Source organism: Biomphalaria glabrata, chromosome 13, assembly GCF_947242115.1.
Source record: "Biomphalaria glabrata chromosome 13, xgBioGlab47.1, whole genome shotgun sequence".
Taxonomy (NCBI): Eukaryota; Metazoa; Mollusca; class Gastropoda; family Planorbidae; genus Biomphalaria; species Biomphalaria glabrata.
In genome coordinates this window covers 13,444,524-13,468,609 of record NC_074723.1, presented here as the reverse complement: position 1 = coordinate 13,468,609, position 24,086 = coordinate 13,444,524, and the positions used below count along the sequence as shown (strand labels likewise).

At 32.7% G+C, this 24,086-nt stretch overlaps 1 protein-coding gene across 1 annotated transcript; it reads left to right on the top strand.

Moving 5' to 3' along the window:
• The first annotated feature begins 375 nt into the window (after nucleotides 1–375).
• Nucleotides 376–23,836, top strand: LOC106072909 (fidgetin-like protein 1). Its single transcript, XM_013233362.2, has 18 exons — nucleotides 376–435; nucleotides 1,680–1,830; nucleotides 1,975–2,063; nucleotides 3,545–3,598; nucleotides 3,698–3,762; nucleotides 5,677–5,770; nucleotides 8,107–8,297; nucleotides 9,495–9,569; nucleotides 10,254–10,339; nucleotides 13,844–13,897; nucleotides 14,041–14,155; nucleotides 14,980–15,080; nucleotides 15,310–15,389; nucleotides 17,929–17,999; nucleotides 18,535–18,696; nucleotides 18,836–19,055; nucleotides 19,892–19,992; nucleotides 23,252–23,836. Exons 2-18 carry the CDS (start codon nucleotides 1,712–1,714, stop codon nucleotides 23,378–23,380), a joined length of 1,806 nt encoding a protein of 601 aa, XP_013088816.2. The 5' UTR covers nucleotides 376–435; nucleotides 1,680–1,711; the 3' UTR covers nucleotides 23,381–23,836.
• The last annotated feature ends 250 nt before the right edge of the window (nucleotides 23,837–24,086 follow it).

The window sequence follows — 24,086 nt, the reverse complement described above, 5'->3', positions numbered from 1 at the left end:
TAGCGTCTTTTCCCTTTCGGGGGCGCTAAAAACATCTCAGAATAAGTTATGAAAAGATAATTTATAAAGATAAATGCGAATAAAATAAAGCATGTTTTCCGGGAAAAACAAAGTTCATCCTCCTAGTCTAGGCTACCTACTTCTAGAAAATATTACTAGATCTAGATCTAATATTAGATCTAGATTCTAATATCTATATCTAGATTCTAGATCTCTAGATGTGATCTGGATCTAGATCTATAAAGCTTAATGCGAAATTTGGATATAAATCTAGATCTGTTGTATTCATAGCGGCAGAATTTTGGACCTGAAGTTGAAGAAAAGAGTGAAAAGCTCGGGGCAGAGTCGGTGTCTTCCAAGACCAAGTATTCCAACTTCCACGTCTTCGATCATGATATTGATATTCATATCTGCATATTCTTAATTTAATTAAGAGTAAGAGAAACCCGATTTACTAGTCATTTAGCGTTTCTAGTCACGAAGAACCGGATCAGGCGTGGGCGGCATAATATCGCCTATTACCCTAGTCACGTAAACTAGACCTAATACCATATACTTTATATACTTCATATAATAGACTTATAACTTAATAACTTATAGATCTAGTTATTCTTAATCGTATCATACTTGTGCCTATGTCGCCTATGATTATGAATATTAATATTATGATTCTATGATTAGACTTATAATTATAGTTATTCTTAATCTTATCATACTTGTGCCTATGATTATGAATATTAATATTATGATTCTATGATTAGACTTATAATTATAGTTATTCTTAATCTTAGTGCCTATGATTATGAATATTATGATTCTATTACTATGATTAGATCTACAATCTAAATCTTTCTAGACCTCTAGAATCTAGATTTAAAATGAAAGATCCGTGAAGGAGCACCCTGTTAGTGTTAGTCTAACTTAGTCTAAGGATATATACAAGAAAGAAGTCATTGAGCTGATATTTAACTAAGCACAGACATTTGAAAGAGACTACCTGTACTGAGCCTGAGTACCTCAAAGCAATAGATCTATCTATATCATATTATAGATCTAGATCTTTTCATCAAAGACATTTTTTTTTTGTACTGTAGCATGAATGATTCATCCAATTGCCAGCATTTACACTGAACAAGTTATTTTTAATAATAGATTTGCATAGTAAGCTATGCTCACTGATGGGCATATGTATTAACAACTAAGAATTAGATCTATATAACATCTAGGCTAGATCTATGTTTGCAGAGGACATTACAACTTTACAAATAAAGTACACTCTCCCCCCCCCCCCCCATCCTTTAAAGAAATCTCAATAACTTTGATGAACATTTTTTCAATTTGTAAAATTATCTGGGTCAGAAACAACTGTCAGTTTACTTAATGAAGAATTTGCAGATAATTTGTTTTATTCATTTTACTGTACAGAAATTTTCTGTTGTAATATTTTTTTTAATACATCTAGTTATTTGTTCTAAATAATATCAAAAAATATTTTATATTTATAAAATATAAATAAAAGTTTAATGTTTCTAGATGCACCAAGTGCTTATGGTTTACTGAAAACATGTGTCTTTTAAATAGTTATGGAATTATTAAAGCAAAAATGTTATTGGTTTTAAATATTTTTTGTTTGACCTTTATTCTTCTTTATTGTTTTTTTCGCTTCTTAATTATTTTAGGCCTTAAAAGATAATGTGATTACACTTCCAAGATGAATCTACCAGAGAAGGAAGAACAATTTCTATCTGTGCTTCAACACTTGGAGTTTTCACAGAAATCTGATCCATCACAACTTGCTGACAAATACAGAAATTTCTATTTACACCTAAGGTAAAACATAACTCAGATGGTAAACTCAAGGCAGTGACATTTCTGGAATGAAATTAATACCCTTTGTAGATTTACTTCTCAAACCCTAGTTATGTAGTAAACAATGACTAATTAAATTATATGCTATTTTTCCCCCACTTACAGTGACAAGCAAGAAGAATTGTTTCTATGTCCTGAGACAAGACAAAGGCTTAGTCAGTATTGCCATATAGTAGATACTATTGATTCCAGGGGTAAGTTTTCTTAGTTAAAGCAGCTGAAACAACTCTTGCAATCTATAAAAAAACTGCTTTATAGACCAGTGTAGTGTTAGTAGCAGAGTTGATATTGTATAATATTGTCTGATATTATGTGAACTTATATAGCAATGGTATATTGTAAGGCATTGAGTTTGCTTAAAATTGATATAGTCATATTTAGTTATCAGTATCATTTAATAGTAATACTATTGTTCTGGCAGGTTTAGTATTATTTAGTAATTTTTTTATTAGTAGTAAATTAGTATAAGAATTCTATAGTATTTTTAGTTTAATTCATTGCGCATAGTGATGTCATACAGTTTATGAGGGTTATATGGAACCAGCACTAAGACAAATGCCTCCTGATCATTAAAGCTGGATGTACTCATAACCAATCTTACAAACTGCTATTAATGAGCATGATCTTCATCAGTGTTTTCACTAGTTGTCTAAGAGAAGGATAAAACCATAAAAATTCATGATACTTTTAGTTCATAATTATTAGGCATTGCACAAGTTCTAAGGTCTACCAGCCTTTAGTAATCACTTTATATCCAATTCTTCTGTGCGTATTGTGATGATTGTATTTGTGTATAGTATTGTAAATAGCACTTGATACAATCTTGGTTGTAAGATATAATGAATTCTATGTTTATTTGTTATGATTTCATTGGTCTCTTAAGTTAAAGTAGAGGCATTGCACAAGTTCTAAGGTCTACCAGCCTTTAGTAATCACTTTATATCCAATTCTTCTGTGCGTATTGTGATGATTGTATTTGTGTATAGTATTGTAAATAGCACTTGATACAACCTTGGTTGTAAGATATAATGAATTCTATGTTTATTTGTTATGATTTCATTGGTCTCTTAGTTAAAGTAGAGTTACGACCCTTGAGAGATTGTTATTCTTGTCTGAAGCCTTAGTTTTTCAGACTAATAGTAGAAGGCAGTTTTCATAGTTTGTTGCATATTTAACTGTTCAACATTTGTTGGCGTTGTTTACAGTTACAGTTTATTCTGATTGCTTTTATTAAATTTATATTTCTGTTCTTCATCAATCCCTGACGTTTCTTTGAATTGCTGAAAGACATATAGGCCCTACATTTACAGAGCCGTGCCAGCAGTTCACAAGAAGTATACATTTCTCTGACTGAAATTAGTTAATATTGTGATTAGGGGTTTGAGTTTTGACATATAGGCACAATTTAGGCCATGGCGTGCCCGTAATCCTTTAAGGATTACTCTCCCTTATATCACAAGAGCTAAATTCCATACAGTTAAATTATTAAAAGCAAGGTGTATTCACAGTTAAAATAGTAAGGGTAGTAAAAATTTAATAAAAATCTTTTGTAACTATTATATGTTCACAATTTCACAATTCAAATCTTCGTAGACAACCATAATTGCTTCCAGTATTCATCACTTATTTCAAGTTCACTTTTTATGACCAGCCCTTGCTTTTATTTTACTTACAGGTGTAAATAATTATGCAGAAGGTGCTATGTCTCTTTGTTCTTACTATAAAAATGGTAGGTATTTTTAAAAAGTAGAACTACTGAGATATGTTCAATTTTGATAGCAGGAATTATGAACAACCAATAATTATTTTTTTATATACTAAATTTCAGAAAGCAAATCATGGAAATCTTCATTGTCAGAAATAGATACTTCCTGGATATCAAATTTAAAAATGGTAATAAAAAAAAATTTTCCTTGTGTCCACATATTTTTGTATATTAATTTTTCTAAAGATAGAAATAAAAATTGCTAGTAATAATATTTATTTTTTACTTTTAAAATTTACTATATTGAACTGTCATTAAGATGGCCCAGAGCTCAAAACCTGCCCATTCTTCCATCCTTTAAGAGGTTTAGTCTAAAAATGAAGGACGTCTAAATAATAAAAGAATAATGACCAAGGAGCAAAAATAGTTATAAATACAGTATTCAATAAATCAATATATATATAAATCTGTGACCTAGATTAGATCTATAAATATATCTAATAATCTTTATCTCCGATGGAAACTTATAAAAACCAACAATGAAAAAATTGGAAGAAATATTATTCTAGATCTAAATAATTTTAAAGATTACACCAATTATCTGCATGGGGCGATGGGTTAAATTGAGAAAGAAAAAAACACATTCAAGCCAGGACATTTTGAGTGACTTATATATACTCTTCCTCTTGTATGTATGTTTTGTAATTTGTTCTGAGCAAAGAATAACACAACTGAATTGGGAAAACTTTTTTTGAAATGTGGTGAACCTTACAGTCTCACCTGTTTATATATAAATAAAAAATTTAATGCAGCCATTCTTATTGGGGGTTCACCGGCCCTATAGAAGCCACTGCACTTCTGAAAGGTTCCATAGGCTGTAAAACAATATTCAGAGGGATGTCTTTTTTTGTGGGGCTACACTAATTTTACAGAGCTTAGAATATTAATACAGTGAAACCAATAGGATTGTTTATTATTAAATTGAAGATAACATAGAGCTAATTAAATGGAAATGTTATTGAATTGCAATTTGTTTTTATTTTATTTTAATCATTATAAAAAACAACAAAAACAACAGTATAATCATAATAATGCAACTTAAAGGCACAGTTATTAAATGTTTGAGTATTCTTTAAAAATCTTGTTAGTTAATTCTATTTAAAGAATTTAAATTTTTCAATGAATATTGGAGAGTTCTCACAAAGGCGCAGAACACACATTTGAAGCCTAAAGAAAAGCCCTTGTAGAAGATGTAAAGAAAACTTAAATAGATCCCAGCAGACAATTGCTTTGTCTGCATAATATGTGGAAAAATAAGTAGGTCACAACTGGGTTTGCATAGTTATGTGAAGCATTGCTTTCATCCTTAATCTTTGGAATTGAAGACATTGCCTTTCATTTATTCATATTTAATATACTAATACCCCTTACAGTCCTTGCAATCTATAGGGAAGATACGTAAAGGACATCAGTTTCTATGGTCAACAGTTAACAAGTGTGTTATGTATCCACCATGTTGACCAACTGCCTTTACTTACCCCAACTAATGCCAGGTACCCATTAGAGTAGAGTGGACTCGGGGGTATTTTAAAAATCCCAAATTTTAAAATCACAGTCTTCACCAAGATGTGAAGCCTAGACCTTATGGTTTGAAAGCCAAACACTTTACCTTAGCCATCATGCTCCTATAAATATAGTCTACCGCCATAGATAAAAACTTTTTTCTTTTTAGATGTTTGTTAGTTTGTTAAAGCTCTACTTTTAATTTTTATCTGGGATGGAAAGAAGTCAGAGCAGGAGAAATAGCCCTGAAGAAGGGCATAGTCCAAAAGAAATTGGGAATGGCTGGTCTAAAAAAATTTATATAATTGTACAAAGATAAAGATAACTGATATAAGAGGCATATTTTGTTGAGATTACCCACTTTGACAGTAAGTTTTAATTACTTAATTATAAGGTTTTAAAAATATAGACATAAAAAGTAAGACATATGTTGTTGTTTTAAGTATTAAATTATAGCAGGGCATATTTGTGAAACAATTGTTTATAATCTTTTTTTTTTGTTGGCCTAATAAGCTTTTTCTTTTAAATTCTGTTTTAAGTATAAACCTACTGAAGTTCAAAGTGAGGAATTTATCTCTTTACCTGTCTTAACACCTACAAGAAAAGAACAGAAAATGGATGTAACAGATTCAAGTAAGATTGCAGAGCTTAATTACTTAACTAAGTGATTAGGAGTTATTTGGGTTGTTCAATAGCTTAACAAAATTAATGTCCCAAGGTTCAGCCTGACAAGAACATAATTCACACACATTCGTACATAGAGTAGCCATGTGGATGATTTAAATAACAGAAATTTTGAATCTAATTATATGATACCTATATATATATATATATATATGTACTGTCTGTACAATGAAAAATGGAAAAAAATGGTGAATAGATAATGGTATATAATCTATGTTTTAATGAACAAATATAAGCATCATGTTACTGCTGCAAACTTGTCAACATGGTTTCATAGTAAACCAGACGCTGACTGGTGATATCACCCTACTGAAGACATCGACAATGTTAGAGTTGAACTCAACTGATCCCCAAATGACAACAACTCTTCTGTAATGGCCACTGACTCTCACGTCTTCAATGTTTGACAATCTGACAAAGACACTCAAGACTGTAATAGATACTTCTAAGAAGATAATATACTCCAACACTGGCTAAGAATCGAGTTCAGTAATACACTCCGACACTGGCGCCCTATAAACAAAATAAACACCAAACTCAACTTCTACTCTAAAACTAGAAATGACAATCTCACTAAAACTAGAAATGACAATCTCACTAAAACTAGAAATGACAATCTCACTAAAACTAGAAATGACAATCTCACTAAAACTAGAAATGACAATCTCACTAAAACTAGAAATGACAATCTCACTAAAACTAGAAATGACAATCTCACTAAAATTAGAAATGACAATCTCACTAAAACTAGAAATGACAATCTCACTAAAACTAGAAATGACAATCTCACTAAAACTAGAAATGACAATCTCACTAAAACTAGAAATGACAATCTCACTAAAACTAGAAATGACAATCTCACTAAAACTAGAAATGACAATCTCATAGTCTCATAAAACATATAATAAAAGATATCACAAACGAAGTAACTCACCCTGAACAGGGATCCCAAAATCCTACCGAATAATAAGTCCAAGGAAAAAGTAATTGTTTAAACAGGCTAATAATCTTTTACAGACCAACACACCGTCAGTTTCAACCTTCTTCAGAGGGTGAACTGCCACATGACAGAAATGACCAATAAATGTCACCAAACTTTGTGTAGCAAACAATTCAAAACAAAAATACAAGACACTCTGGCCCCGCACAAAAAAAAAAACTTAACAGAATTGGAAGAAAGCAAAAGACACTTGTCCAAACTATGTGACAGTGATTATACTTAAAGAACACAATGCTTTTTAAATATGCAGAGCTAGGTTTAGGTTTATATTGTTGTTTTTTTACTTAAGCCAAGTTTTGTCTTATGCATGCTCTAAATCAGTTTGAAATATTAAAGTTAAAAATCATTTTCCTGAACCATTCTATTGTAAAAATTTCCTACATAAACTGTTGAAAGTGATATATTTCTATCGTCTTATGAGTCTAAAGATAATGAAATTTCTTTACATATTAAAAAACTTATTGTTTAATAAACATTGCCAGCATGTCACAGGTAGATGTTAATCTGAAATTTAAATTTGCCATCTTAGATTTTTTTTATTGAGTTAACTATTCTTGTCAATGTGCTTAAATGTGGTAATTAGTCTTTTGGATAAATTCAGTTAATATTTTTAAAAATACCATTTTTATTTTCACTATTGTAATGCTTTAATTATACATTTCATTTTACTTATGTAGTTTTGCTTGCTAAATAATAATAAAATAATTCCTCAGGAGCAAAAATAACTATTATAAAAATACAGTATTCAGTAAATCAGTATATATAAAATAATCAATATTTACCAAGAAGTAGGACTTCAGCAATTTACACATCAAACTCTAGTGTAAAGTAAATGTTATTTTTTTAACTTTACATTTTAAACAATAAATCTTTTAATAATAGGTAGACATGGACTTAATTATAAGTATATCTTTCAATATCAAAACTTATGACAGACCTTGGAATTTTTTATAAGCATATCTTGCAGTCTCAAAACTTATGGATACTTGGGATGCGAGGCTAAGTACGCTTAAACTTGACTTGGCTTGGCTTAGCTACCTATGAAGGGGTCTTGAGGTTCGACACATGACTCGAGCAAAGTTGAATTTACTGAGCGCCTAAAGGCAGCACGAGAAAAAAACCCTCCCAGATACATCACACATACGCACACACCGGTCCACAAATGAAATTGGACCATAGCGCTCTGGGCATGCTATAAGCATGAAAGTAGCTATATAAAAGCTATAGTTTAATTATTTAATTTAAGTATTTAATTATAATGTATTTATATCTGGCAATGATACAGTGTCAAAACAAAATATTATCAAGCAAAACATCATTATGGGTGGTCAGGAGTCTGCATTCAAGACAATGGTGTCAATGGTTGGGCAAGAATCAAGGCTTACTATGATGCCTAGTGTTTCAGAAAGGAAAGACATTTTTAAAGAGTCACCCACCAATAGCTATGCTATGAATAAATGTATTGACTGGAATGAGGCAAGTTAGCATAGTTTTTAGTTAAAATTTATTGACAAACAAAAAAAAAATGTTGGCCTTTTTTTTTTACCCAACTTTGTGTCCTTGCCTATCCTTTATTCTCTGGTATTATATCATGAAATCTTTTTAGCTCCCTTTATATCTAAATGTTTGCTATTGTAAGTTTTTGTTTGTTTACACTTTCCCTACAGCCTCTACTATTAGCATACACTCTTTTCATGAGTGGAAATGAATTTAAAAAAAAAAAGGATGAAAAAGACAGGATCTCAAAATATTATGGAAATGTTTTGGAATGGATATATTTGTAAATTAGGTTAATGACAGTTCTAGACCTGTGTGATGAGCACTTTGCTATACGGAAGTGAAAAAATGGTCAACCTACTCATGGCAGGAAAAAAGCTGAATGTCTTCCACCTCTGATGCTTAAGGCGGATCTTTAAAATAAGGTGGCAAGATAAAATAACCAATGAGGAAGTGCTACAAAGAGCAGAGTGCCAGGACATCCACTCTCTAATCAGCAGCAGACACCTTGGTTGGCTTGGCCACATTCATAGAATGCCAGTAGGTCGACTTCCACAAGACTTTCTGTATGGCAATCTAATAGTAGGCAGGAGAGTCGCTGGTCATCCACTTTTACGATATGGGGATGTATGCAAACGCAACATGAAGCTCTTCAAAATCGACACTAGCAGTTGGGAAAAAGTAGCACTGGATAGATCCACATGGAGAGAGAGCATAAAGGAAGGGTCTCAAATTGCAGATGCCATACACAACAAAAGCAGAAAGAAGGGGGAAAGTGCAATGGTGCCTGGTGATTACATATGCCTAACCTGTGACCGCAGCTGTGTATCAAGGATTTAGTCACACAAGAAGTTGCAAAGGGAAAAGATTTTCTCTCGAGACGTAAAATGCCATAGAGACAGTATTTGTAAATTGCGCAAATGTCATGGGATGGATCCCCACACTTGCCTTTTTTTTTCTTTTTTCTATTTGTTTTTCAATCAAAAATAAAATCTGAATGCTTTGTTTACTATATTATTTGAACATAAAGTAGGAATAGATATTGTTTTACATTTTTATATTGTAATTATTTTTCTTTCTAAAAGCAACTTTTTTTTTCCAATGCTTTTTTTTTTTTTTTTTTGTAGCAATAAAATTAGATTTAGTTTTTGAAAAATAATTTTCTAACCATTTCAGAGAAAAGAGGATCAAAATGTTGATGAGAACAAAGCCAATAAATTTGGACCTTTTAAAACAGCCAAACAACAAATGGTGTGTACATTGATTGGTGGATAATTTGTAGACTTATGTCAAGCTTCTTTTAGCCAATGTGTGCACAAAACTTCTTACTGGTACATTTTGCTAGACTGTCTAAATGTGTTAACAAATTTTGTAGGTTTGATACCACCTAAGAAAATGAAAAGTTATAATCGTTGCTTAGATGTGACAGAGAAACAAAAACTTAGACAAAACTTTAATGCAATGAAGATAAACTGTATTTTCCTTTTTTTTTTCTTTCTACTTCTGATTCTTCTTCTTCTTCTAGCCAGCTTTATTGCTGCTGAGCTGTGAGCTCTTTTGCAGACTGTGCCAAGGAAAAAAAGTGTGCTGTTTTCTTCAGTTGTTCAGCACTGCCATACAGGGTGTTGGTTATGTTGGGCTGTAGTGGAAGTAGGGTCTGCCTAAGGTGGATTAGGGAGGGGCATTCAAAGAGGATATGGTTTACTGTTTCAAAGGGGTGGGCGCAGTGTCTGCAAAGGGGGAGTTGTGTGGAGTTTATTTTGTTCAGGTGGTAATTTAATAGTGGTGTGTGTCCTGTATTAGTTGGAAAATTATAGATTGTTCTTTGTGGGGGAGGAAGTTAATACTGTCCAGTTTGTTAGGCGTAGTCATTTATGTAATTTATGTATTTTGTAGTGACCTAATAGTTATAAAAAAAAAATATTTTCTCTCCAGATAATTAATCAACAAAAATATGTGAATGACAAGTCACAAGTATCTGAAGCTAGTTATGGTGCACTGAAAAAATCTTTAGGTACCAGGTAAAAGAATTTAGTCATACATTGCAAAGAGAATAAATTTAATCCTTTTTTTTTCAATGTTTATTTGTTACTAGCTGGATATGAATTGCTGCCTGCAGGCCTTTTGTTTGGGTAGTACTGATCTAATGTATTGGATTTAGATCTATGTTAAACATGGAGAAATTTTTTCTTCACATTTTTTTTTGCCACAAAAATAAAAAAGTGTGAAAATGGGTTTACCCGTTTAGCTAACATATTTATATCTATATTTATATAAAATACTTTGAAAAATGTTTACCCAATTTGTTAGAAAGTTACATTCTCTAATAGAGATAAATTAAGCTATTTTAATTTTTAGGGCCTTCCGGTTGTGGGACGGAAATTAAACAGACTACGGTCTTTGTCATGGTCTAAGGAACATTTATGCCAGGTTTTATCAAATAGTTTAGATTTCTATGCAGGACATACATACATATATTCTACTCTATATATTAGATGACTGTTTTTTTTTTTTTTTTATTATTTGCGTGATGATCTTTGAAGTTGGCCCACTCTTCTTCAAGGGTCAATATATCTGCAAGAGCCTCAAAGCGGTTCGTTAGTTTCAATTGGAACTGTGCTGCAGTATTGCCGTCTTTAAGCTTCTCTACATTAAATGGGCGGGGTCGTGTGGTTTGTTTTGGTTGGCGTTTCAATCGGAGCTTACATTTGCCACTGACAAGGTAGTGGTCTGAGCCGATATCAGCTCCTCTGCGGGTCCGCACGTCTAACAGAGATGACCTCCATCGTTTGGAGATGCAAATGTAATCTCTCGTTGAAGGTTTCTCCATTTGGTGATCGCCATGTTTTTTTGTGTATTTGTTTGTGCTTAAAATATGTGTTTCCAATTGAAAGGCTGTTGGATGCGCAGAGAGAAATCAAGCGCTCGCCATTATCACTGATGTTTTCTGCAGAGCCATATGGTCCCATTACATATTCAAAGCCAGTTCGGTTAGGATTGATTTTGGCGTTAAAGTCTCCCATCAGTAGAATTAGGTCGTGAGTAGGTGTTTCATCAAGAGTGGTTTGTAGTTGATTATAGAAATGATCTTTGATGGTATCTTCTGCATCCTCTGTAGGAGCATAAGCTTGGATGGTAGTGACTTTAATTTGCTTTGTTTGGAGTCGAGCTGTAATGATGCGGTCACTGACCGGCTTCCAAGCAATTAGCGCTGAAGCTGCTATTTTAGACATGATGATTCCTACACCACCAATGTGCTCCTTGTCATGTCCTGAATATATTATTGTCTTGCCATCATTGATTATTTGTCCACTTGATGTCCACCGCATCTCGCAGATCCCAAGGATGTCCAGCCGGTAAGAGTCAGATACCACTATTGGATGCGCGGAAGAAGTTATCGGAAGGAGGCGAGGCTCATACAAGGAACGGTGGATACAAGACAGAACATGGAAATTGATAGATGAGAGGAAAGAGGCCAAACGTAGACGAGATCAGAAAAATGAAACACAGGATCGCAGCCTAGCGGAAGAAGCCTATAGGGAAGCAGATCTGAAAGTAAAGAGAAGCTGTCGGCAAGATAAACGGGACTGGATTGAGCAGAAGGGACAAGAGGCACAAGCAGCTGCAAGCAGAAATGACACAAAAACCCTCCATCGTATTGTCCGAGATCTCACTGGAGCAAAGAGTGGACATGGGGCACCAATAAAAGACAAGCAAGGCAAAACTTTGTTAACCAAAGAAGAACAGGATGCAAGATGGGTAGAGCACTTTAAAGAGACCCTTAACCAACTGTCGCCAGACCTAACTTACATATTCAAGGACCCCTCTCCAGACAATGATCTCAAGGTCAAGACAGACCCAATAACTGCTGAGGAGGTTACCATGGCCATAGCAGTGCTAAAGAATAACAAAGCACCAGGACTAGACATGATATCAGCAGAAATGCTAAAATATGGGGGACAGTGCATTGTTAACAGAATGACTGATCTCTTAAATCTCTGTTGGCAAACTTCAAAAGTTCCAGAGGACTGGCAAAAGGGAGTGATTGTAAAGCTTCCAAAAAAAGGGCAACTTGGCAGATTGCAACAACTGGAGGGGCATTACTCTCCTCTCTGTCCCAGGCAAAGTTTTCAGCACTGTTTTGTTGAGACGGCTTCAACAGTCTGTAGATGAAAGGCTCAGAGAAGAACAAGCAGGTTTCCGAAGAGGCAGATCATGTACAGAGCAGATTTTCGTTTTACGAAATATCATAGAACAAAGTCTTGAGTACCAACAACGGCTAATGATCAGTTTTGTGGACTTCAAAAAAGCGTTTGATAGTGTCCACCGAGAATCACTATGGAAAATAGTTAGAGAATACGGTATCCCAGAAAAATTCGTCCAGATCCTACGACGCCTTTACAGTCAGTCTAGTTGCTGCATTAAAACAGAAGAGGGAACAACAGAGTTTTTTACAATCGAGACAGGTGTGAGACAGGGGTGCATCTTATCTCCCTTCCTTTTCCTCCTAGCCATCGACTACATTATGAGGAGAGCAATGAACCAGACTGCCTTTGGTATTCCATGGCATGAACAACTCCGATTGATGGACTTGGACTTTGCTGATGATGTTGCACTACTCGGGGCTACAAATAAATGCATTCAAGAAATGACGGAGAGCCTAGACAGAGAGGCACCCAAAATTGGCCTCCGCATAAACTTGGATAAGACTAAAATTATGCGAGTGGGATATAAGGCAAAGGGTGTCCCCATCAGACTTGGCGAGTCAAAGCTTGAAGAGCTGGACAAGTTCACGTACCTTGGCAGCATCATAACAAATGATGGAGATGCTTACCATGATGTAGCATGTCGAATAGGAAAGGCAGGGAGCATTTTCCAAAGGCTGCAGCCTATTTGGACTAGCCAAGCCATTGGACTCGAGACAAAAATACACCTTCTCAACACAATCGTCATTCCAACTGCTACATATGCATGTGAGACGTGGAAGTCATCTGTCAAAATTGAGAAAAGACTAAATGTGGCTCAACAGAGATGGCTGAGACGGATTTTGGGAGTCAGTTACACAGACCGGATCTCAAACAAGGAAATCCTATGCCGAACTGGGAGTCGAACACTTAGTGAGGTTGTGACTGAGCGTCGCATGAGGTTTGCGGGACATGTTCTACGTCAAAATGAATTACGCACACCAAGAGTTGCGATAACCTGGAAGCCAAAACGAGGAAAGCGCAAACAGGGACGTCCTCGTATTACCTGGCGACACACCTTCATGGAGGACCTCAGAACAGTGGACACCAGATGGGAGGAGGCTCCAGACATTGCCAGTGACAGATCATTATGGAGACAGCTTGCCGCCCAATGCGCCGAACGGCGCGGGAGGACCTAAGTAAGTAAGTCTAAGTAATTTGCGTGATATTCCAAATAGTTCTTAAAGTCTCAAGGCTTAAATTAATTTTAAGATGTATATTTTTTATCTGGTTCTATATGGCAAATGCTAGAAAGATTATTTATTTTTATTTTCATTACAGAAGAGGTCCTGCCGCAAAATTTATTCCCCCAGTTTTAGTTCAGGACTCTGATGAGTAAATACACTTTTAGAAAATTTTAAATTATTTATATTACTAATAACTAATATGGCTACTTGTTATTAATACTCTTAGAATTTTACTGTTTGAGACTATTGTAAGAATACATACAATTTTTAAATATTGTTTTTGTAATCTAGACAAAAAGCAACACCAAAGTTACCATATGGTGCCAGCAGTAAAGCAGAAACAGAATGTCAAGATGAGCGGTTAAAAGGAATTGATCCTAAAATGGTGGAACTGATAAATAATGAGGTATTAAACAAAGAATATTAACCCTTTTACTACTTGTGGTATCACACTGACATCTCATAAATAAATTTACTTTTTTTAAATTCTAAAACCTTAGCAAATCTTTTTGATTTACCAGCATTACTTACCTTTAGTTTGAAGTTGAGCAGTTTCACAATTACAAAATGAAGAGTTACTATCCTTGGCATTGATTACTGTCCAACCAAAAGTAACTGAACTTTTGTTCATACTTGTGTTTAAAAAAAACACAGTATAATCATAATAATTTAAATTTCTGACAAACTAATTTAATTCAACATTTAATAACTTTTAATAGCTTTTTTTTTTTTAGTTTGTTCAGTTTTAGAGGTTTTTCATACAGTGTTAATCTTTAGGAAAATTAAAATTATAACCATTAAATTGCCAGTTATTGCACATTAATAAAGATTTAGGAGACAAAGGGAGAAAATTGTACTTATTTGATGTGTGATGAAAACATAAAGTTAATGAATTAATATTGCAGAATTTACTAGTAAAAGTTTGATGAATATTTATATTGATATATATTGAGATATTATGTGTTCTTAAAAATTCTACAAGAAGGTGATTTTTTTAAATACATTAAAAAATTATTTTGTTAAGGCTTCATAAAATATGAAATAGTACATTTTTGTATAGATTAATATCATATATGTATATATATTTATTTTTTAAGCCATCAAAGCATGTTAGTTTATTTAGTATTTATAGTATAAATTGTTTGAGTTAGAGTTTTTGGCACATCAGCACAATTTAGGCTATGTCGTGCCTGTAATCCCTAAAAGGTTACTCATTTTCTCTTTATGTAGATCATGGATCATGGTCCTCAAGTGACTTGGTCAGACATTGCAGGATTGACCTTTGCTAAAAAGACTATTAAAGAAATAGTAGTTTGGCCCATGCTTCGCCCGTAAGTTTACAAGATAGATAGAAAATATATTATTATTGTTTCAGATATTTGTTTTATAAATGGTCGTTTGAACTTATTACAGTTATTGAGTTAATCTTTTGAATACATATTTTATTGCTAATTTCCTTAGGCAGCCTCTTATGGTACAAAATTATTTGAATTTTGTATTTTTGTTTGATATGTATGTTTATATGTAATTTTGTTTTTCATTTCTTGTTTCTAAAACTAGTGATCTATTTGTTGGACTACGTGGGCCACCAAGGGGACTGTTACTTTTTGGACCACCAGGCACTGGCAAAACACTCATTGGTAATATATAAAAAGCAAATAAGTTAATATTTTTTTAGTTTTTTCTTTTGCCTTGAAATGAAATTATCTCCTTATCTTATCAAATACAGAGGTTACCTCAAAAAAGATGATGATTATGTCCTAGGTGTTTCCCTGGGTCAATCTGGTCATTCATGCTAATCAATGACTTAAATTCTGTCAAGTCATTGGTTTTCCTGGCTGGCTAGTGCTCTAATAGCGCTAGGGAAGAAGGAGCATTTGTACAAATTTGTCCTGGCATATGGAACAAGGAATATGCCTTTGTCTTTGTGTCTTTCTGAGTATTTTATTTGGTTTTGTTTTTGAAGATTATGGTTCAGTGCTTTACTTTTAAGTCTTATATCCTGACGGGTTTCTAAATTTAATGATTTTACTAAAGGTTTTTACTCTAATGAAATGTGAATATTTATTTGTTATGGAACTCACTGCTCTATTTTATGTCTGTTCCAGTTTCTTAATGTTTTCTTGAGTTGAGGGGTCCCAAACAGAGGATGCATATTCTATTTTTGGCCAAATAAAGGTTAAATAATATTTTAGTGTAATGTTTTTATTTGATAAACCCTAATGCTTTGTTTGATTTTTAATAGTTTCATCAATATGGGGATTCTATGATAGTTTTTCATTTGTTTTAACACCTAGGTATTTTGAGTTTTTAGTGTGTGTTACTGTTTTACCTGAATAAGTACAAGTGTTTTTTTTTTGTTAATTATTTGTTAGTTTTTTTGTTACTCTTAATAACTGAAATTTTTCTGTGTGGAAAGACATACTCCAATTTTATTCCCATTTCTGTAATTTATCTAATTTTATTTTTTTTTTGCAAAATTTCAGTATCTTGTGTTGTTTTTATTGTTCTATGTATTATTCAATTATCTGCAAATAATCTGACTTTTGTTCCTGAACTAATGCAATTTGGTAAATCATTTATGTTAATTTAAAGTAGTAGTAGACTTAAGACTGTTCCTTGAGGTACATCTGAGTTTACTGTTATTGGTGTTGATTTACAGTTTGTTCTTTCCCTATCAGAAAATCCTGAATCCATTGATGAATGAACCAGTAATGCCAGAAAATGGTGGTGAATTTTGTGAAATGCCTTAGAAAAATCAAATAAGAGAGCATCTATTTGCTCACTATTAAGTCCTATTAGTTGTGTTTCACATGATCTATATTTCCTAAAGCCATTATTATTATAGCTTTTATATAGCGCTACTTTCATGCTTATAGCATGCTCAGAGCGCTTTTGGTCCAATCTCATTTGTGGACCAGTGGGGGGGGGGGGGGAGGGGGTATCTAGGAGTTGGTTTTCCGTGCTGCCTTTAGGCGCTCAGTAAACACATCTCTGCCCGTGTCGGGTGTCGAACCTTGAGCCCCCTTCTAGGTAGCCAAGCCAAGCCAAGTTCAAGTGCACTTGGCCTCTCAACCACGCTTCCCACTAAGCCATGTTGGTATGGAGTAAGGGCATTATGTTTGTCTAAGTATTTTATGATGTTATTGCATGTGATACTGGTTAGTGATACTGGTCTGTAGTTTCCTGGTTCAGATTTTTCTCCATAGACTTATATAACTACTAGACTGGAAACCGGAAATAAATTCTTATCTGCGACTGATCGATCGTGAACATTATGTAGAAAGTTGGATCAATGCGTTGTTTTGTAAAGTAGTTAAAAGAAGTAAAGTTGTTGTTTTTTTCAACCCTAACCTATGTAACATAATTTTATTTTTTAGCTCTAGATCTAGTAATTGATTATCAAAAATACACAAAAAAATCACAATTTAGTGTTGCATTCAGTCTTTTGATAAAGAAGATTATGTATCTAAAAATTGCAAAATAATAATTATGAGACGAGAGTACTCTTATTTTTGATGTTCATTACTAGATCTAGATCTAAAAATTAAATTATATGTTACATAGGTTAGGATTGAAAAAAATAGCCTTTACTTCTTTTAACTACTTAACAAAACAACGCCTTGATCCAATTTTCTAAAAAAATTTCACGACATTTTTTGTAGTGTTAAAGAGTCTCCATGTCCAGTCTAGATATAGTATATATAAGTCTATGTTTTTCTCCTTTTCAAATAGGTGAGTGACATTAGCTTCTCTCCAGTTCCTCGTTACTCTGCCCTGGTTAAGAGAAGCCTGAAAAGTATTTTCAACACTCCTTTTTGCATCTGCCATGTAGGCTCTGCAGAGATTCAAAACTTTCTTAGAGTGTTTGTTTAAGCATTTTTAATGGAGTAGAGATCCTTTTAAAACAAGTTACTTCTTCCAATTTTTTATAGCTGTTTGAAAGAGATGTTATCACAATACCAGTTAAAACAATCTAGCTTTGACTGTTCTGACTGCAAGTAACAATGTACTATTATGCTGCCCCCCTCCCTATCACTTGTTGAAACGTGTAAATGAATAAGTTTTCATTTTAAATATTACCATTTTTTTTACTTTCTAATTACCTTTTTTTGTTCTGATTGTAAACTTTTAATAATTATTTTAATTAGTTTATTAAAACTTGTTTAAATCTTTCAGGTAAATGTGTAGCAAGCCAATCCAAGTCAACTTTCTTCAGCATCTCTGCCTCCAGTCTCACATCTAAATGGGTTCGAACACAATCATTTGTATAGAATATGTAGCTTTTTTTTTTGTAACACATGACCTTCACACCACATTGACATGCAAATCATTTCAAACTTTCCCTGTTACAAGGCTATACATAGCTTAGTAGAATCATTTCATTAAGACTATTGTTTTGCAGCAGCATACAGTAAACAAACAAACAAAGAAATTAGGGAAAATTAGGATTTAAAAAAAAAAGCAAATGGTGCAGCCTTCAATTCCCTTCCATATTAAATTGTGCTAGGTTCTATTCACTTCCTTGCATTCTGTCTCGATAAAGTATTCTAGGCATTAGCATTATTTTTCTGGTCTTCCAAAGCTTTCATGTGTTTGGCTACAATCAAGCAACTATTTCACCATTATAATCTTCATTTTCACTGTAGTATTGATGCTAGCTGCCTATTGAACTCTCATATTTCTAATAAAATTTTCACCTATTAACATCTTCCCATCCAAATAGGTTTTTTATTTATTTGTTTTATGATTTAACTGATTTTATCCTGCATTCTATTTATATAGGTTGGTGAAGGAGAAAAAATGGTCCGTGCTTTGTTTGCTGTTGCACGTTGTTACCAGCCAGCAGTTATTTTTATTGATGAGATTGATTCATTGCTTGCTCAAAGGTCAGATACAGAGCATGAATCTTCCAGAAGGATAAAAACTGAGTTTTTAGTTCAATTGGTGGGTCAAATTTCTTTTAAAATAATTGTGCATTTAGCCCACCTTGTAAAATGTAAGCATGAACTTAAAGCAGATTAATTCTTTCCTGTTAGCCAATAAGAAGCAATAATTTGCTGTTGTTTTTTTTAACTCATTGAAGGATGGAGCCACAACTCAGTCAGATGATAGACTTCTTGTCATTGGGGCTACCAACAGACCCCAGGAGATAGATGAAGCTGCTAGAAGGAGGTTTGTTAAGCGACTGCTCATCCCTCTCCCAGAGCCAGTTGCTAGGCAGGAAATAGTTCACAACCTGATGGCACAACAAAACAATAACTTAACTGAGGCTGAGATTCAAGTTATTGTCAACCAGACTGATGGTAAGAAATAAAGATAACAGGGACTATGGATCTATACAGGAGAAATCCAGTCATCTATAGTTATTGCTACACTTCTAGAGTACAAAGCAATTCTCAACAATTTTCTACAAATGTGGAGTTCCAATGCAAACCCACTAAAATTGTACATTTCTTTAACATAAGTCAAGTAACAAAGAGAGGTTTTAAAATTTTTATGAGCAGATGCTTATGAAGAATAAAAATACTAAGCCATTTTAAAAAAGTAATTGATAATTCAGTACAAGAAAGAGCCATTTCTAGTACACTCAAAAACATCTGACACTGAGAAAAAAAGGATGCTGATGGACCATGCTGTAGTAGGTGTTAAGGAAAGTTTAAAAAAAAAAAAAAAAAGTAAATTTTTGTGTTCTGTCACATCCCCCTTTCAACAATGCTGACACAAAAAGCTAATTCTTTTTAGAAGAATTTTTGGTCATGTTCTCATTGCTTGTTACTGCTATTATTCTGAGCAGTAAAGATGAAAAACTGCTCTTTTCTAGTGTTGACAAATATATTTTGACTGATAATTCCAATATTTGTCATTTTGTGCAAAGAGTGACATAAAAGTTAAAAAAAAAAAAAGAATTTAATCATTTTAAAACATTTGTTACTATGGTAGTGAAAAATTATTAGTAATGATTTGATTGCATTTAATACATTTTAAAGTAGATAATATATTATTTAAAAAAAAAATGGATGTTTTGTTTAGTTAAAAAAATAAATAACAAAAAATGATAGAACCTCAAAAAGTAATACAGATTTGGCATAGTGTTTTGTATTTCAGTGATTATCTTATAAATTTTTATATTATTTTTAAGGCTACTCAGGTGCTGATATGACCAACTTGTGTAGAGAGGCAGCTCTAGGTCCTATAAGAAGTTTGACATTTGAGGAAATGGAGACTATCACAGCTGAACAGGTAAAGAAGCCCTTTTGTAGAAGAACTAGAGCACAGTTTAAAATTATATGTTTATATTGCAAGCCTGATTAGGTTATGAGGCTTACTAACAAGTGCTTAAGATTATTTTATTAACAGTGATGAAAAAATGTGTTCCTCTTATAAAAACAGTAACTTCAATTAGTATTAGCCATTTTTCGCCACTCAGAGTAACAGTTTTATCAAATATAGCGGTTAGTCTCTTGAAGACATTGGAACAGGGAGATGCAAGTTAGATGCACATATGAGCTTGTGGAGTGTAAAGGCAATAAAACAACAGGCAAATAGAAACTCTAGGGAATGCAAAACTTGATCGCTAAGCATGAAATTCATATAGTGAACTTAATTTATCTGTTGTAAAACAGATAATAAGTAAAAAGTTGTTACTGAGTAATTGATCGCATAATGAGATGGACTTTCCATTGGTTTCTTATGTGGTCCACAACTATTATATTTTAAGCTATTGCATCTAAATAGGCCTATTTGGTGTGTTATTTTTACAAAGCTTATATCAACTCATTCTGTCTGTCTGGTACAATTTTTGTACACTGATTGAAATGGGGTTTGTTGCTGAACATAAAAATTATATATGTATCAGACACGAATAGCCCAATTTTTCAGTAAAATATATATATACTACAATAAATATAGGTTTTTGGTTTCTAGTTATGATTTATTTAGGTAGGTGCTGTTTTACTATTACATACCAAGTATTAGAGTTTAGAAAAACCTAGGTTTGTTTCTTGTGCAACGCTGTTAGCTAACACCGCATATTATCTCTCCATTAGTATATTTAAATCTATAATCTAATTCTAGTCTAGATCTATATATAAAAATCGAATAGATCTAGTAATAGTATAGATTCTATATTGAGACTAGATTGCCGAGTCTAGCCTATGCTATGCCTTTAGTCAGTTTTTATTAGAAAAGAGTCTAGATATTAATAAAGACTAAAGTTTTTTAAATTATAGATTATTAGATATAGACATAGGACATAGATCTAATAATACTCACATACTGTAATACATTTACTATACTCTATACTTAATCAACTAGACTAGAGATCTATTTATAGATCTATCTATAATCTAGTCAATCTAGATCTATACAATATTCATTATAATACTTCTACTTTTAATGACTTATTTAATAAGTTAGTACTTAGACTTAGATCTATTATAGTTTATTAATAGATTTACTTTTCAATGCCTAGACCTAATAATAAAATTGCAAATGATGTCTAAGGACTGATTATTTTAATTTTTTTATAGTAATAGTATAGGCCTACTAGATCTAGGTCTATACTCTACTTAAATCTAGTCTAAAATAATGACTGTCTAAGACTCTAGATGATTGAGAATTTCACATAGAGTTCATAGAGGTGTTTTTAATATAACGGCATGTCGGCTGAAAGTATATAAAGTGCTTTTTTTTTTGTAAAAAAAAAAAATAGGTGCCGGTACTCAGTGATAGATTGCCTAACTTTCAACTACTAATAAATTAACAATTAACGTTGAATTACAAGAAAAGTAATAATTTTTCCCGACATTGAAAAAGGTGCCGGTACCCCGTACCGGTGCTTACCGTCACAAAAATATATGTATATCTCAATCTTCTTTCATTTAATTTTTTTTTTTGCGGGGTTATTGCTACTTAATACATTGATACCGGATCGATTTATATAGGGCCTAAGTATACAAGCGGATCTCGAGCATTGGATAAATTTATTTTTTAAATACAAAGTTTTATGGAAGAGGCAATATATTAGTTGTTTGAAGTTTGTAACTTCTTAAATTCAGGCTAAAAATATCAAAGCCTACATTTTTACACTTATGTCTAAACAATTAGAAGAGATGGACTGACTCATAGTGTAGCTTTTGTACGTTTGCAAAAATACAAACTCTCTTTGTAATCTTATCAGTTAGACTTTCAAAACTATTTTTTTTAAAACTTAGTGATTATATTTACTGTAAAATTATATTATTATTCCTTTTTAGAATCAGGATATAAACAAAAATTTGCCATATGTCTTTGTCTAACAGAAAAAAAAATGAAACTTACGTCTATTTATGCAGTTATTTATAGTTACCTAGTAATATAAAATATATTGAACTATCACATACATTCATCATAATGCAACCATGCGATTTTTCGTTTATAAACATAGCATTATTTAGGACCAATATTTTACAAAGGCTGCTTGGAGAAATCAGGTATACCCATTAGGAGAAAAAACGACCCTTTTACTCAAGAAAAATTTAAGAAACTAGAACAGACACAAAATAAACAGTGACATTCATAACAAACTGTTATTCAAAATTGATTAGAGTAACACCTTTTTAAGTAATCATTTAATGTTTAAAATCACTAAAAAAATTTTTCAACAATTATTTTGTGTATGAAATTGTGTATCGGAAAATGCTGGGTACTTGAAATAAGCTAGTCCTAAAAAAATAACACAGATCTTGGGTAAAATACTCATCAAATAAAGTACTGTAAATGTGTAGTTTCACACGCCAGTTTCAGGTCTTATATTTTTATAGCCTCTATCGGGTTATATCCCAACTACCCGTATTTTTGTGCATAATTTTTTTCTCTATCAGGCACACTTAAAATTATAGCACATAATGTCAGTTTAATTTAAAAAGAGAACTGAAAAATGCAAAGATATATAAGGAAAAAAGCAACTTCCGGCCCAATTTGTGATTCAACTTTTTAATCAAAGAAACAAAACGGACTAGTCCAACATACCCCATTGTACGTGGTATAAGTCAAATTAGTCCCCTTTATATTTTGTGTAGAGAATTAGGTCATCACTTCAACATTTAAAACTAACAATAGATAGCTGTGGAACCTTTTATTTTCATAAGCACTTTGCTGGCACAGTGGTAAGTGTATTGGCTTGAACCCTCAAGCTTGAAATCAAGCTGTACAATGTTTTTTTTTTATTAAATACATTTTAAAAGCTATCCCAGATACCCCCTTCTTTCTTCCCCCATCCCATTTTCCCAACTGGTCCAGACAAGTGATAGGATCATAGCACATTGAGAAAGTTAAAAGCATGAAATTACACTAAGCAAAAACAATTTGAAAACTATTTCTAATAGCACAGAATTATTATTGTTAGTCTAGATCTATTAAAAATATCATTACATAGCTGATCCAAACTAATTGATGCAATTACACTTTAAAAAAAAGGTATTTTTTTTTATTTTTCTTGTTACCTTTATTTTTTATTCAGGTGCGACCAATAATGTTCAAAGATTTTGAAGATGCTTTTTCTCAAGTACGAGCCAGTGTTTCTAGCAAGGATCTAGAACTCTATACTGAGTGGAACAGATTATATGGCAGTTTCAGTCATTGTTGTTAACTTATAATCATTTTACTACTATTTATTGTTCATTATATTATAGAAAGTTGCGGACTGATTCTTCACTGCTTAAGTTAAATATGAGCATTAGTATTTATTTCATTTTAATGCCAATCCTACACAGTTGATTGGTGATTATGTCACAAATGATGGCTTCCTGGTCTTGTGGTAGGTGCTCTGGGCTGTCATATTAATAGTCCTGGGTTCAAACCCTGCCTGCTGCCATCTTCTGCAAACCTGCCAGAGGTTAGAACTAGGATATAATAATCTTTAGTTCTGAAGTAACCTCCGAAACATGTAGAACAAATGAAAAATTTCTCTGCAGTGTTAGAATAGCACTAAAAATGTCTGTAAATATTAGTGTTTTGTGTAAAGATGTTAGTTAATATGGCAATTGTTACCTCTACATTTTCTGTTTATCATGTTTATAATTAAATGTTATGTTGCTCATTTTAACTTTGTTGCTTAATTTTAAACTTGTAATTCAACTGAAGACTCAACCTAATTTATCTTTTAGAGGAACATGAAGAACATACTTTTCTTTTGTTTAATTGATGTTAGTATTAATTTAAAAAAAAAAAGTTCCCCTTTCAGACATTGCTATTTATAGGGCAGGTGATGTTGTCATCTGTTTCTCTGTTCAACAGTTAATGAACAGGGTGTTTTGTGGCCAGTTGTGGTTCCAGGTGACCATCAGAGTTGGGTG

Bases quoted from the DNA above. Each gene is read 5' to 3' on its own strand.
- LOC106072909 (XM_013233362.2), top strand. From the start codon at position 1,712: ATGAATCTACCAGAGAAGGAAGAACAATTTCTATCTGTGCTTCAACAC. The intron at 10,340-13,843 runs GTAAAAGAATTT...TTTTCATTACAG, and splicing joins AAAAAATCTTTAGGTACCAG to AAGAGGTCCTGCCGCAAAAT. The intron at 18,697-18,835 runs GTGGGTCAAATT...AACTCATTGAAG, and splicing joins CTGAGTTTTTAGTTCAATTG to GATGGAGCCACAACTCAGTC.